The sequence below is a fragment of the Sus scrofa genome, chromosome 2 (assembly GCF_000003025.6).
Source record: "Sus scrofa isolate TJ Tabasco breed Duroc chromosome 2, Sscrofa11.1, whole genome shotgun sequence".
Lineage (NCBI taxonomy): Eukaryota > Metazoa > Chordata > Mammalia > Artiodactyla > Suidae > Sus > Sus scrofa.
The window spans coordinates 123,073,812-123,088,570 of record NC_010444.4 but is presented as its reverse complement, the minus strand read 5'-3'; the positions used below and the strand labels follow the sequence as shown (position 1 = coordinate 123,088,570).

Here is a 14,759-nt window from a genome sequence, read left to right as displayed (position 1 = left end):
TGCAAGGATAATGAGGCAGTGGAGCTCTGGGGCTGAATGATTTGATCTTTTTTTTTTTGCTTTTTAGGGCTGCACCTGTGGCATATGGAGGTTCCCAGGCTAGGGGTTGAATTGGAGCTATAGCTGCTGGCCTACACCAGAGCCACAGCAACTCTAGATCTGAGCTGTGTATGTGACCTACATCACAGCTCACAGCAATGCGGGATCCTTAACCCACTGAGCAAGGCCAGGGAATGAACCCGCAACCTCATGGTTCCTAGACAGATTCATTTCCGCTGCGCCACGACAGAAACTCCTGTTCTGAACATTTTTAAAGTGTAATCATTGACATCTTTGAGTACTCATGTACTAAAAAGGTGTCAGATTTTTTAGGATAAAACAGTGCTTTTTTTCCTTTTTTTTTTTTTTCCTTCCCCCAGGAGCAAGGGAGCAAGAGGCAAGGAATGACCTGGCAGCAAGGTATGTGAGAAGTGAAAAAGTATAGATCATGCATTTATGGGTAATCAAAAATTAACTGTGGAATTATTGTTAAGGGAAGTAATTAACAATTTCAATTAAAAATATCTGAGTTACAATAGGTCACCAAGCTATTAATTTTACAAGGATTATTTTCAAAAATACATAATTAATTTTTTAAAGAAGCCCAAAGTTAAATATTCCATACCTATATGAATTTGAATTAGAATGCTCTTGGAGGTGGAAATCTGAAGCTAAAACATCATCGTCTTCGTCATCACTTTCCAGACTCTCCTCTGAATCATATTCTGCTCTACTTTGGGAAGGGGGTAGAAAAGGCTAAAATAAAAAATTCCAGAATTTATCAGGCAACTATATGATTTAATACATTCAATTATATAATCTAAAATTAGCAATTTAACCCAACTTCAGGTACTTCATTATAAGAAAGTAAAGTAATCTGTATTTGGCTGCTTCTTTTTTGACATTCTATGCCTTCGACATCACTTTACACACTTCTCTTATTTAACCAATCAACAAAAAAAAATTAAGTATCCATTATGTGTCAAAAGATAACCCATATAAGAAATTTTAAGACATATGCATAGTCATTTCCCTCAAAGAATTTATATTGTAGTGGAAAAAAATAAGCAAATACAAGAAAACTAAATACAAATTACATTTAGTTGTGCTATAAAAAAAGAGACACTAGTGGGATCAAGAACATTAAAAGAAGTGAGGTAAGATGATCATGAAAGGCCTCTTTGAAAAGTGGCATTTAAGTGAGACCTAAAGAACAAGGAATAAGCCATATATCAAGAGGGAAGAAAAGCATTTTAGGTAGTAAAAATGGTATATAGAAAAGCTTTAATATGGGAAAGAGTATGGTATGGAAAAAACAGTAGTTTGGCTGAAGCCTACTATAGAAGACAAGTGTTGGAATAGAAGTTGAAGAGAACAAATGACACATCAGGAAGGGTTTTTACACAACACAGTAAAATAATGAAACGGTACTAAGGAGTTTTAAGTTCAGGACAAGTGTTGAGATTGATACTTTAAAAATATTACTATGACCATGCAGAAGAAAAGTCAAATAGAAAGTGTAGAACTGAAGACATCAGTAACTAAGACAAGAACTAACGCATTCATAGTGTACTCTGGGGAAAGCACTGAAAATTTGCTGATCAATTTGGAGAGGAAGGGAAAGAGAAAGAGAAGATGATTTCTGGGTGTCTGGCTTGAGCAGCTATAAGGATGAAGATGCCCTTTACTAAAATGGAAAGACCTGGGTTGTGAGAGAGGAAATACTGAGGAAAACAAATATCAAAAACCCAAATCTCAAAGATTAAGATTCCCAGGTCAGGTAGAAAAAGAAGAATAAAGAAAGGAGACTTTTTAAAAAAAATACTGAGGTTAGGCAAGAAAATAGAAGAGAAATTCAAGAGAACAAGAGAGAAAAGTAATTCTAAAAGAAGGAAATGGTCACATGGGTTGAATATGACTAAGAGGTCAAATAAGATGATGATAAAGAAGTTTCCATTATACTCAATAGTATGGATGCCACTTGGATCTCAACAACAATGATTTCAGTGGGGTAGCTGTATCATAAGTCATACAATGGGTAAATATGAACAGGACCTATGTTAATAGAAAGAAAATGTGCATACAGTTGGGAAAGCTGAATGAGGATGGGAAGCAGAGAAATGGGGTAATAGCTGGAAAAAGTATGGGGGTCAAAGCAGGATTTGGAATGGGAGATAGCAGAGCACATTTCTATCCTGATTGGAAGGAGTCAATAGAGAGGAAAGAGTTGAAGACATAGAAAAGAGAAGAGAAGAAAAGCAAGGATGGGATTCACAGCAGCACTAAAGTCTTTGATAGTAAGGACACACCATCAATAATAAAAAGAGGAGAGAAAAAGATGGGAGCTTCATGACAGAATGATGAGAGTTTTATCTGGTTCTATTTTTAAAAATGACTTATAGGGTGAGGTCATCAGTTAAGAGTGAGGATGTTGAAAAGAAAACATAAAATCTTTGGTCCAAGGAAGCTCAATAAAGAAACATAGCAGGAAGGGCAAAACTTACTTCTGGAAAAGGTGAGCAAGAAGCTTGGTAAGACCTTTCCCTCAAAATGAGGGATAAAACTGGACACAGTTTTCAAAAACAATCATTTGAAGATACTGGAAACTGACCAAATACATACAACTCATGGAAAAGCAGTTATTAAGAAAAATATACTGAACCTCTTGTAGAGGTAAGCAGCTGACATTTTGGCTGGGGGTTATCTATCCCCACCCTGGCACGCTGTGGTCCCATTTGTTTTATCAGGGCCAGCACTGTGAGGGAAAAAACTGCTGCCTGGTCAGAGGGGGATGATTTTACTAAGAATTCCATGCCCAGAAGCACTGTCAAAAATAATAGAATTATCAGCAGCAAACAGGGAAGGCTAACATCTCAACTAGACTAAGACTGTGATACAGATTGGAGCAAGGGCAGACCAGCCAGAAATTTAACCAGATCCAGGAATAAGACAACTAAAGAAGGCCTGCTAATCAAGAATCATATACCCAGGAAAACTATGCTTTAAAAATGAAGATGAAGTAAAGATATTCCAATACAAATAAAATCTCAATATACATTTGTTGAATGAATCAATGCCTCTGCAAAAGGCAATGTGTAACAAGGTGATATAAATCACTTTCTTTACCCTGAAGCATGCAGAATATGTGAAAAATAAAATCCACTGCTTTACAGGACTCAGGGATTCGTGTCATCAGGAAGCAGTAAGCTGACAATTAATATAAGGAAGTAAGGAGAACACCTACAAGTTCAGAAAGTGAGGAATTTGGCTGATCACAGCAGAATCAGAGGATACCAAAAGAGTTCCTGCTTGGCATTGTGGTACAGGAATGTAAAAATGACGATGCAAGCTGAAACCGTGTAAAGCAATCTTAATAATCAATGGAAAGATTACAAATGTTCTGTGACCATTAAACAAATTTAGCAAAATAATAAAAACTCTTAAAGTTAGCTATAAATGTATAGGAAAATGAAAAAAAATAGTAAAAATAGTTATTTAGTATACCATAATTAAAATATTAGAAACACTGAGAATTAAAGTGTGTTTTCTTAATAAGAAATTCATCAACAGTACCGTAAATAGTGCTGGCCGCCCTCTAACTTGATATAACTCAGGATACAAAGAAGGATCTTTTTTAATCTTTAGCAAACTGTCATACTCCTTCCTAAGTTGTATCAGCTTCCAACTTTTTATTCTTTGCATTTTTCAATAGTGTGAAATATTATGCAGAGTTCCTTTAATGTGAAGTGGTTTTTTTGGCCAATTTCACTATCTCTGGGATATTTTCATTCTTTTGTCACAATTTCCCCATTTATGTTGATAAGTTAAGCTTCACTAAGTTCCTCTGGCTACATATCTAAAATCTTTTAAATGACAGCAATGTCAATATTCCCCTAATTAGGTATTTTTTCTATAGCTTAATTTACATTTTATTTGAATTTCACTTTCAGTCCTATCACTTTTCACTTTTTGGTTTTCTGTTCATCTTTGTCAGCCAGCTCCCTTTTCCGTTTTTCTGACAGTTTCGTAAAATGTCACTTTGGTTTATCACAGGAGATAAGGAGGTAAGATGACTACATGATTTTCTTTCTACGTATGAACTGAATACTGAATGATAGGTGGTAAATGATGAATCACAGACAGACCCTGAAGGAACTGTTTACTGGTCACTAATCATGAAGTACATCAGTTTTTACACAGTGATTTATGGACTGAAAAGCTAGCAAGAAGTTTATACTTTATGTGATTACTCATATTTAATAAACTGTTGTTAAGTTTACATTTGAACAGCATTGAGGGATTGATGTTATTTAACTAAAAACTGAAATCTATGTATATCAGAACAATGCAGGACTGCCTGGAGTGCAGAAAAGGAATTAAGAGTGTGGATGGCAGTTTGACTGCTGGCAGTCTTGATTCCTTAACTACTATCAAGTACACTGGCATTATGGTGTTAATCAATCTATTTTCATCTTGCCAAGAACTTAGTCTTTTTTTTTTTTTTTTTTTCCATCTCTTTAGGCCCACACCCGCAGCATACGGAAGTTCCCAGGCTAGGGGTTGGATTGGAGCTGTAGCTGGCCTACGCCACAGCCACAGCATCTCGGAATCCGAGCCTTACCTGCAACCTACACCACAGCTCACTGCAACACCAGATCTTTAACCCACTGAGCAAGGCCAGGGATGGAACACACATCCTAATGGATACTAGTTGTGTTTGTTACTGCTGAGCCACGATAGGAACTCTAAGAACTTGGTCTTGTTAAAATGCAAAAATCGTAATTTATAAAAGGACTACTTGAAAAATGGTTGAAATATTGCCAAAATATTTCAGGATATATTTTGGGATAATGTAGCCTAAAAAAAACGAAAATTTTCTGCATCATTGTGGGAAAATATTTGGAAGCACAATCACATTTATTTTAAACATTTAAATTTCTGTTTAAACACAAATGAGATCATTTGGATAACACTTTTATTACCTTAGCAATGAAATAGTCCCAGATACTGAGTTCAGGTGGGATGAACTTCTCTTTAACTATAGGTGACTCCTGGTTTATTGGTGGTGAGGAAGAGGTCACGGGGGCAGATTCTCTGCAAGACATTTTTGACGGCCTAAAACGTTTGTTCTGTTTCTCTCCTTCCTCCACCAGTGAAGAAACTAACAAGAAAAAATAAAGTATTACTAAAATAAGTACTATTTTTATTGTACTGATTTTATCTAGTTTAACATAAAACCCAAGATTAACTACATACCCAAACTGAGACATTTCTTTACGTTTTAGAGCTACACCTGCAGCATATAGAAGTTCCCAGGCTAGAGGCCCAACTGGAACTACAGTTACTGGCCTATGCCATAGCCACAGCAACAAAGAATCTGAGCTATGTCTTCGACCTACACCACATGACCATGCAGGATCCTTAACCTACTGAGCAAGGCCAGGGATCAAACCCACATCCTCATGGATACTAGTTGGATTTGTTTCCACTGAACCACGAGGGGAACTCCCTGAGGCTATTACTATAATAATAAGGTAAGAAAACAGTGGAAGAAGTGAAACAAAAATCACCCTGTATAGCAATCTTTGTTTTTATCTCAATTTGTTCCTTATTCTATGAATGTTGACTTATCTAATCTATTTGTAGATAACAGGATGTAATGTCTGTCTAAAAATGAGTCCATAATTTAGCTAAGACCATGACAGAAAATTATCTACATCTTTTTATTTTGTGTTTTCAGAATATCATGGGGAGGGGAGTGCAGAAGAGTATCATGGGATGTTAATGATAATGAAAGGCAACAACTCACTTATGAGACTCTTCAGTAATCACTTGGCCTTTTATTTATGATAAAACTACATTTTTCACTGAAAATACAAAAAAATTCAAATACCATAAATACTTATTCTAAAATGACTCAAACTTTTAGAAATGGCTTAGAAATAGAATTTTCTAGTGAATGGAATAACAAAGAAGAGAGAGAAAATGCAATCTTTATTGTTTTAACCACTAAACACTTAACAGCCATTATTCTCTTAGTATTATACTTTAGAATATTAAGGGCATTAGTATGGAAAAACAAGTTATACTAAATCTTTTTTTTTTTTTAGGTTAGGGGTCTCATCAGAGCTACGGCTGCCGTCCACACCACAGCTGCAGCAACACCAGATCCAAGCCGCGTCTGTGACCTACACCACAGCTCAGGGCAAAGCCAGATCCTTAACTCAGGATCGAACCCGAAACCTCATGGTTCCTAGAGAGATTCGTTTCCACTGCGATACCACGGGAACTCCAAGTTATACAAAATCTTTAATCAACACTAAGTTAAGAAAATGCAAATCACCAGTAGAAAATCAAGGATTCACTGGACATAGGCAATGTCTAGCTGGTAAGTAAACAGCTACATATTAAGGCGCACCAATATTCTCTTTCAATGGTTCCCATGAGAATTTACTTACCTCCCAAAAGGAATACAAGTATTTGTGCTGTAATACAATTTTGTTTTATTGCCTGAAGCTACTCAGCTTGCATAAACAGCATGCTCATGCATTATATCAAGCTACAGCCAAGCTGAGTTTAACAAAGTAACTTAGTTATTTCAGAAAAAATGAAATTAAGATTAATAAAATTAGTATACTGAGATTGCTAAAAAGTGGTATGATTATTATGTAATCTTCCAAATGACTTTAAAAGGAACCATCAGATTCAATGTACAATTTTTTCTCTGTTCTTATAAGCAACTGATAACTGGCAATCATGTTTCTAACATATCTGTTGCATACATTTATACACTCTAAAACTTAAACACTGGTTTTCCCAAATTCTCACTAAGTAAAAAGAATATATGGGTATTTTTCTTAATTGGTCAAAAACTTAATGCTATGTTTTAGGATAAATTTATCACTTGACTTCAGTATTTCTATTATTCTTGTTTTGTTTTCAGATTATCAGAAGGCATGTGACATGAACACAGATGCTAAGGGAAAAAATAAAACTAACAATGCTAAATTCATGGATTTTACCAAAACTGCTATGTCTATTAAAAAAGTAGATTTTTTAAAAGCAAAACATAAGGCACTTCTTTTTAAAGAGAGAAAAATACTTGAAAGTAAAGTGCGCAAACCGAGATACCTCACATGATAATAAAAAGTTTACCACACTGTGTGGAAATGTTTAAAATTACAGACTCAACTCCAGAAGTATAAAACTTCTTATCAAAACACTTTTGATGAACAAGGACAATAGTGGGAAAATGGCAAATAGGTCCACAGTAATGAATGTTATATTATCTGAAATGCTACAAGTAAACAGGACCTAAGTGACACCTCCTTGCAAATAAGAAATGATCTGAAACTTGTCATGCTCCCTCTTCTTTTCCTTCAGATTGCAGAAAGACCTAAAACAAGTTTATGCTTAACTCATGTTGTGTTCAAGTAATCATGAAGCTTAGGGGCACCAAGAGATGCTATATAGCTGCTGGATGCTTAACTATTTGCTTTTGAAAAAAACTAACAATAAAATATCAAGACCTGTGCCACTCCTTGGATAAAATTGATTCTACTGTTCCATTATTAAGGTATTAAATAGCTATTTTACTAGTAATAAAAGAAAAAAAGCAGTATTAGTGAGAAATCAAAAGGAACATGGGTATAGACTATAGACAGAGATTATGAATTAAAAAGGGTATGAAGAGGTTAGAAAGTGGGTAAAGAAAAAATAAGGTATGCTGTGGGAATAATGACAGTTCTTATAACTCCAAACATTATTAGAAAACACAGTAAAAATTCTTAAAAGATTTTGTTTTGTTTTATAATATGCAACAAAAAGCAAAAGTATAGATTTCTGTTAGCAGAAAAAAAGTAATTTTTCGAAAACTATTGCTTAGCTGATTGTATACTTTAAAAATTAACCATAATAACAAAATAATTCAGAACTCCATGAATGTACACTCACACTATAGTTTTAATTAGAAAAAAATCTCATTAAAATATGATGAAATCAATGTAAAGTTCATTAAATAATAAATTACTGATTTATGTACATTAACTTTTTTTTTTTTTTTTGCTTTTTTAGGGCCACACCCATGGCATATGGAGTTTCTCAGTCTAGGGGTCCAATCAGAGCTACAGCTGCTGGCCTATACCACAGCCACAGCCATGTGGGATCCAAGCTGTGTCTGCAACCTGCATCACAGCTCACAGCAACACCAGATCTTTAACCCACTGAGCGAGGCCAGGGATAGAACCCACAACCTCATGGTTACTAGTCGGGTTCGTTAACCACTGAGCCACTACAGTAACTCCCTACATTAACACTTTTGTTAAGCATTCTCACCTGCCAAGCCTACGTCTAATTGAAATCATCTACCATTTTCTTATATTACAAAGCTTAAGTCATACTAAATTTTGTCACGAAAAGTACATTAACTAAATAACAGACATGTAGAGAGAAAAATAACTTAGTTCATGAGACCATAATTACAAAGAAAATTAAAATCAGAATTTTTACCAGAAGAAGGAAAACAAATAGTGACTTTTAAAATCCTTTCATAGTACCAAGTTTATGAAAATACTTTTAAAAGACAGATTTTTAGGGGTTCTGAGAGCATGTATTTCATTTTCAATACACAATACATTGATACAGAATAGGCTGCCAGGTAAATGAAATATTCTAGATTTGTCAGTTTTCATTTGGCCATATTTAAACACCAAAAACTAATATATGTAAATTGTGGCCAAATTCATACCAACTTTTCTGAAACATTATTTTAGTCCCTTGGGCAACAATGTATACAGAATATTATCTAATGCAATTATACTCTTGGGACATCATGACTATGTTTAGCAGTAAATCGAATATGCAGGACTGCTTACTTACACCCTAAAATTTATCAAGCTGCCATGCTGCTTTAGTTGCTGTGCTTTCAGAACTACATAACAGTGCCTTCAAAAACTGAGATTTCAGAACTTCATCTTATACTGAAAGCCACAAGCCCTCCTTGTCTCTTGTGTCTTGGTTGAGTTTCTATTCTCAGATTTTGTCTCTTCAATTGTCAGTTTATCTGCCTTACAGGACTGCTACTTCTATTACTCTTACTGCCTGTACTATCTACTGTCTTCACTTCTTCCTTTTTTTCCATTTCTTTCTTTTTCTACCTGCTCCTTCACAATTTTAGATCAGCTTTAAAAACAGGAGGCTTCATCATTAAATGAGTGTACTCTTCTGGTTAAATGTTCCTTCAGTTACATACATGACTGATTGTATTCAAAATAGTTTGAGTTTCCACAGACAAAGGAGCATCACATAATCTGGATGTGGCTACATACAGCTCTACCAATTAGTAAACCACGTGTTTTAAGTATCCTATGTTACTCAGCTACCACCTCCCAAACCCAAGAGGTTAAACACATAGATACAGATAATTTTTGATGACTTTGATTATTCAGGATTCAGTAAAGAGACAGAGCTCATAATATGGCATTTGTAACTACAAACAACTAAATCTAAGTGATTAAACTAAGAATAACCTGGACTGTGTAAGGGTGTTTACTTAATCTGTTCTCAGAATGCTCTAGGAATTGTTGAAGTTGAGACCTGCTGACTGGTTGTAAGGAATTTCTTTTTTTTTTTTTTTTTTTTGTCTTTTGCCTTTTTAAGGCTGCACCTGCAGCATATGGAGGTTCCTAGGCTGGGGCTCAAATCAGAGCTGTAGCTCCCAGTCTACGCCACAGCAACAGCAATGTGGGATCTGAGCCACATCAGCAACCGATACCATAGCTCATGGCAACACTGGATCCTTAACCCCCTGAGCAAGGCCAGGGATTGAACCTGTGTCCTCATTGATACTATTCAGATTCGTTTCCTCTGAGCCACGACAGGAACTCCAAGTATGTATTTTTAATTTCTTACAAGTATGTGGACATTCCATATCAATAATCTATCCCATTTTAACATTTTACATTAATAAGATAATAGTCTTTTTTTTTTCCTGGGGCGCACTCAGGGCATATGGATGTTCCCAGCCTAGGGGTCGAATCAGAGCTGTAGTTGCTGGCCTATACCACACCCACAGCAATACCAGACCCAAGCCGTGTCTGCGACCTACACCACAGCTCACAGCAACGTTGGATCCCCGACCGTCTGAGCAAGGCCAGGGATTGAATCTGCGTCCTCTGGATACTAGTCAGATTTGTTTCCGCTGAGCCATGATGGGAACTCTAACAAGATCACAGTCTTTAATCTCAACAGACCTACAAATCTATTCCTTCAGCGACTTTGAATTTTTCTTTAGATGAAATCAAATATCTGAAGTCAAGTATATATTCTACGGTGAGTTTCATAAGTTAGTCTTTTCCTTTATTTATCCATATAAAAAAATAAAGCATAGGAAATAACTTTAAAAATTAGAAAGGAGATGTTATAGAAATTAAAATATTGTTAAAAAAATTTTAAGCCAAGCTTATCACATATGGGCTAATAAATAACAAAAAGAAAACTTGAAGGCAGAAAGCATCATGAAGATTCTTTTCAGGTTAAAAAGCTTGTTTCAATCCTTAATTAAATGCAACACATATAGTTTCCACATTAGAAAAGGTAATACAATTGTTTAAAATATTTACTTTACACAGTTTTATCAACACTTAGAAATCCAAAACCCCTAATGGCTGGAATCATAATATGCAGAACATAAAGCAGCCTTATTTGAAATCTTTTTCCAGTCAAGTCATAGTCTGATTTTACATGATTAGCACTTTATTTCAACAAATTCAAAAATAAGTTAAAGTCCAAGGAATAGAAAACATCAAAACAAAGAATTTTAAAGCAGAAAAAAAAAGCAGGGATGGTGTTCTAAAATGCTAATCATTGTTTTAAATCAAAAATATGGCTTGATTAATGGAAAATTTTCAATTTTTTATTTTAAGTGCCAAACAAAATAAAATTGGCCCACTGTTCCCCAACCCCTCCAAAACAACACAAAGCAAGCTGAACTGTAAAAGCCTATTTCTAAAGCTAGTATCTTGCCTGCAAGACTGGGAGGGCTATGAGAACTGATGGTTGAAAGAGCTTTGGAAAAGCCCACACATTCCATGGAGAATACCACTACCTGGTGGGGGTTAGGCATAGCAAAGTACCTTCCTGCCAAAGAAAGAAGAGAGAATCTGTATTTGGGATAGAACAAAAACCAGTGTTACAGAATATTTCAAAACAAATGAAAATTTCAACAGTAAAAGATTTTAAACTACATTAGATAGTTCTAATCACTGGTGCATGAGTATTTCAAAGTTTGAAAACTACACCAGAAACTTTTTATTGCATCTTTACCATAAAACTATTTGTTCATGCTTTAAGAAAATGGTCTGTAACAAGAACTTCTGTAAATAAATTAAAATGTAATTATACTTAACAAAGTTATCATTCAGATGAATAAAAAAAGCTTTAGAATTGAAAAAAAAAAAGATAAAAAAGATTTAAAAACTAACCAGGTAAAGCTTTTGAGTGTGTCTGTTCTTTGCTGGGAATATGCGCACCTCCACCAAATACAGCAGACCACATTTTTTCATTTAGAGGATGGGCCATGATCCGAAATAGTTCGTTACTAGAATGTGTTGCCAAGCCATGGATGAAGAGGCTAAGATACACCGCTGTGAGAATCTCACAGAGCAAGACTGTAAGTCCTGACTGGGCTTCCTCCCCAGAAGAATTCAAAAGTCGAATGAGAGAAGTTATTCCTAGGAGAAATAATAAACACAGCTACTGCTGACAAAAAGTTTAAAAAAACATAAAATGACTACATTTTGGAAATACTTTAATTGCATCAAGATTAAAATACTTTCTTCTCTAGATTCACTGACTGAAATCTGATTCAAACCTGAGAGATAAAATTTAATTGCCATAAATCTTTTTCTATTACAACAAAAGCAAAAGTATAAAAAGTGACAACCCAAAACATCCGAGTTATTTTAGTATGATGATCAAAGAAAAACTAATGTTATATAATTAATTTATAGTGAGTAGTGAATAATAAACAGGTATCAATTCTAACAATACTTACTTATAATTATCATATGACAAAACCAAGCCAAATCTACTTTTTCTTTATTTGATTAAACTCAAAAAGGCCAAGAAAAAACTCATACATATGTAAATTATTTATACCTGGCCACTGTGCTGGTGATGTATTGGGAGTTACAGCTTCATCTAAGCTTCCTGTTTTCAAAGAATGTCGATGGGGAAGCAGTACTGTCTGATACACCATTCCAGTAAACTGATTTGTTTGAAATGAACTAAAAGAAAAAAATATTTAAATAATAATAACCTATAATAACCTACAAAACAACAATATAACAATGGTAATATACAATGATCTAAAATGAATTTCACATGTAATATTTCCATGTTTTAGATCTAACTTCTAAGGTACCTTAAATACAAAATTTTGAATATTAGTTACACTGCCTTGCATTTAAGTACTATATAGTCCAGTACTATAATAAAACAAAGTGTCTTTAAATTTTCTAAATTAAAACAGCTATGATAGGAGTTTCCATGGTGGCTCAGCAGTAAAGTACCTGAGTAGTATCCATGTGGACAAGGGTTTGATCCCTGGCCTCTCTCAGTGGGTTAAGGATCCTGTGCTGCAGTGAGCTGTGGTGTAGGTTGTAGACTCAGCTCAGATCTGGTATTACTGTGGCGTAGGCCAGCAGCTGCAGTTCCAATTCAAGCCCAGCCTGGGAACTTCCATATGCCACAAGCGCAGCCCTAAAAAGACCAAACACAAAACAAAAAAACAGATGTGACAGCTTTTAAAGATACTTACTGAAAGCCATAAAATATGTACAAATGAGAAAAGTAAATCATTATTGACCATGAGCTGCAAGCTTATATATCAAACTTTAAAACAAGCTTACTGAGGAGTTCCCACTGTGACTCAGCAGGTTAAGAACTTGACTAGTATCCACGAGGACGTGGGTTTGATCCCTAGCCTTGCTCAGTGGGTTAAGGATCTGGCAGCTGCCACAAACAGCAACATAGGTCACAAATACAGCCTGGATCCTGCATTGCTGTGGCACAGGCCAGTATCTGCAGCTCTGATTTGACCCCTAGCCTGGGAACTTCCATATGCCACAGGTGCGGCTCTAAAAAATAAAATAAAAATAACAAATAAAAGTAATTTTAAAAATAAATAAAACAAGGTTAGTTGGTTGAAAACAAAGTCAATTTAGGTTCAATTAGATGTTTAATGGCTAGTCTATGCTACACCAGGGTAGGTTATATCAGGTATATGTACCAAGTAACTGGATGTTTAATGAAAACCACAGTTTCTGTCCCCATGAAATTTATAATCTGGTGGGGGAATCAGACACAAATAATTTTACTACATTGTTTTTAAAGATAAAACCTAGGCACACAGTGATGTGAAAGCAAAAGGGAGGATTATTTTACACAATTTGGGAATTCAGGATAAGCTTCCCTAAGTAAATGACACTTTAAGCTAAAACTAAATTTTGATCAATGAACAAAATAAATTACCTGACATAAACTATGAATTAAATCTAACAAAAAATGATATGAAAAACCTGTTAAATCTTGTCAGTAGTTCCTATATCATACTTTAAGTATATGAATATAATATTTAAATATAACACATTTATTGGTTTAAATCTATTCTAACTGGCAAATCTTCTTAGCCATAAACTTTGATGCATATGTAAATAGTTTCACTTGCTTTACTTTTCAAGACAGTAGCGTAACAACAACAACAAAAATATCCCCTGCTAAAAGGAAGCCAACAGAAATGATAAGAAAGTTAAAAATATGTTCTGGAGTTCCTGTCGTGGCGCAGTAGAAATGAATCTGACTAGAGACCATGAGGTTGTGGGTTCAATCCCTGGGCTCGGTCAGTGGGTTAAGAATCTAGTGTTGCTGTGAGCTGTGGTGTAGGTCACAGAAGTGGGTTGGATCCTGTGTTGCCATGACTGTGGTGTAGGTCAGCAGGTGTGGCTCTGATTTGACCACTGGCCTGAGAACCTCCATATGCCACAGGTGCAGCCCTAAAAAGAAAAAAAAAAAAAAAGTTAATGAAAACAAAGCCACGCACAGTAACAAGACAGTGAACTTTTTGAGCACCAAGGTCAAAGAAATCAAGTTAAAGCTACCATGAGCAGTAAGCTGAGGAGAACTGTGGGAGAAGTCAAACACCTAAGACAAATAGATAATCAAAAATCAACACAAAGGAAAGGCAAAATCATGTAAGAGACAATAAACTCAGGGAAATACCTATACCTGAGGAAGGTGTATTCAGGAAAAGATACATTAAGGAAAATGGTTTATACTCAGAGATGTTTAAAAAAAAAAAAACCAACAAGAAATAAAGACAGTAAGTTATAAAAAAGAAGTGACTAGGAGTTCCCATTGTGGTGCAGTAGACATGAATTTGACTGGTATCCAAGAGGATGCAGGTTCGATCCCTATCCTTGCTCAGTCAGTCGGGGATCCAGCATTGCTGTGAGCTGTGGTATGGGTTACATACACAGCTCAGACCCAGAGTTGCTGCTGCTGTGGCGCAGGCCAGCAGCTGTAGTTCAACTCCATCCCTAGCTTGGGAACTTCCATATGCCATGAGTGTGGCCCTAAAAAATGCAAACAAAAAAACTGGCCATTAATAACAATAAGCGGATTAAAAATGAAAAAAAAAATTTCTAAAACAAACTCAAATAAGC

General features: G+C 35.3%; 1 protein-coding gene across 9 annotated transcripts in view; it reads right to left on the bottom strand.

Annotated features, from left to right (window-relative positions):
* DMXL1 (Dmx like 1) overlaps window positions 1-14,759 on the bottom strand; it is a 139,789-nt gene that overhangs the window by 54,295 nt on the left and 70,735 nt on the right. For 5 of the 9 annotated variants that reach the window (XM_021084664.1, XM_021084665.1, XM_021084667.1 and 2 more), the window contains exons 27-31: window positions 12,196-12,323; window positions 11,520-11,768; window positions 11,062-11,175; window positions 5,022-5,200; window positions 665-795 (exon numbers count right to left, since the gene is read on the bottom strand). In XM_021084664.1, the coding sequence (XP_020940323.1) occupies window positions 665-795; window positions 5,022-5,200; window positions 11,062-11,175; window positions 11,520-11,768; window positions 12,196-12,323 (801 nt within the window). The remainder of the gene's footprint in view (window positions 1-664; window positions 796-5,021; window positions 5,201-11,061; window positions 11,176-11,519; window positions 11,769-12,195; window positions 12,324-14,759) is intronic. The other 4 variants (XM_021084669.1, XM_021084671.1, XM_021084672.1 and 1 more) reach the window with 1 other exon arrangement.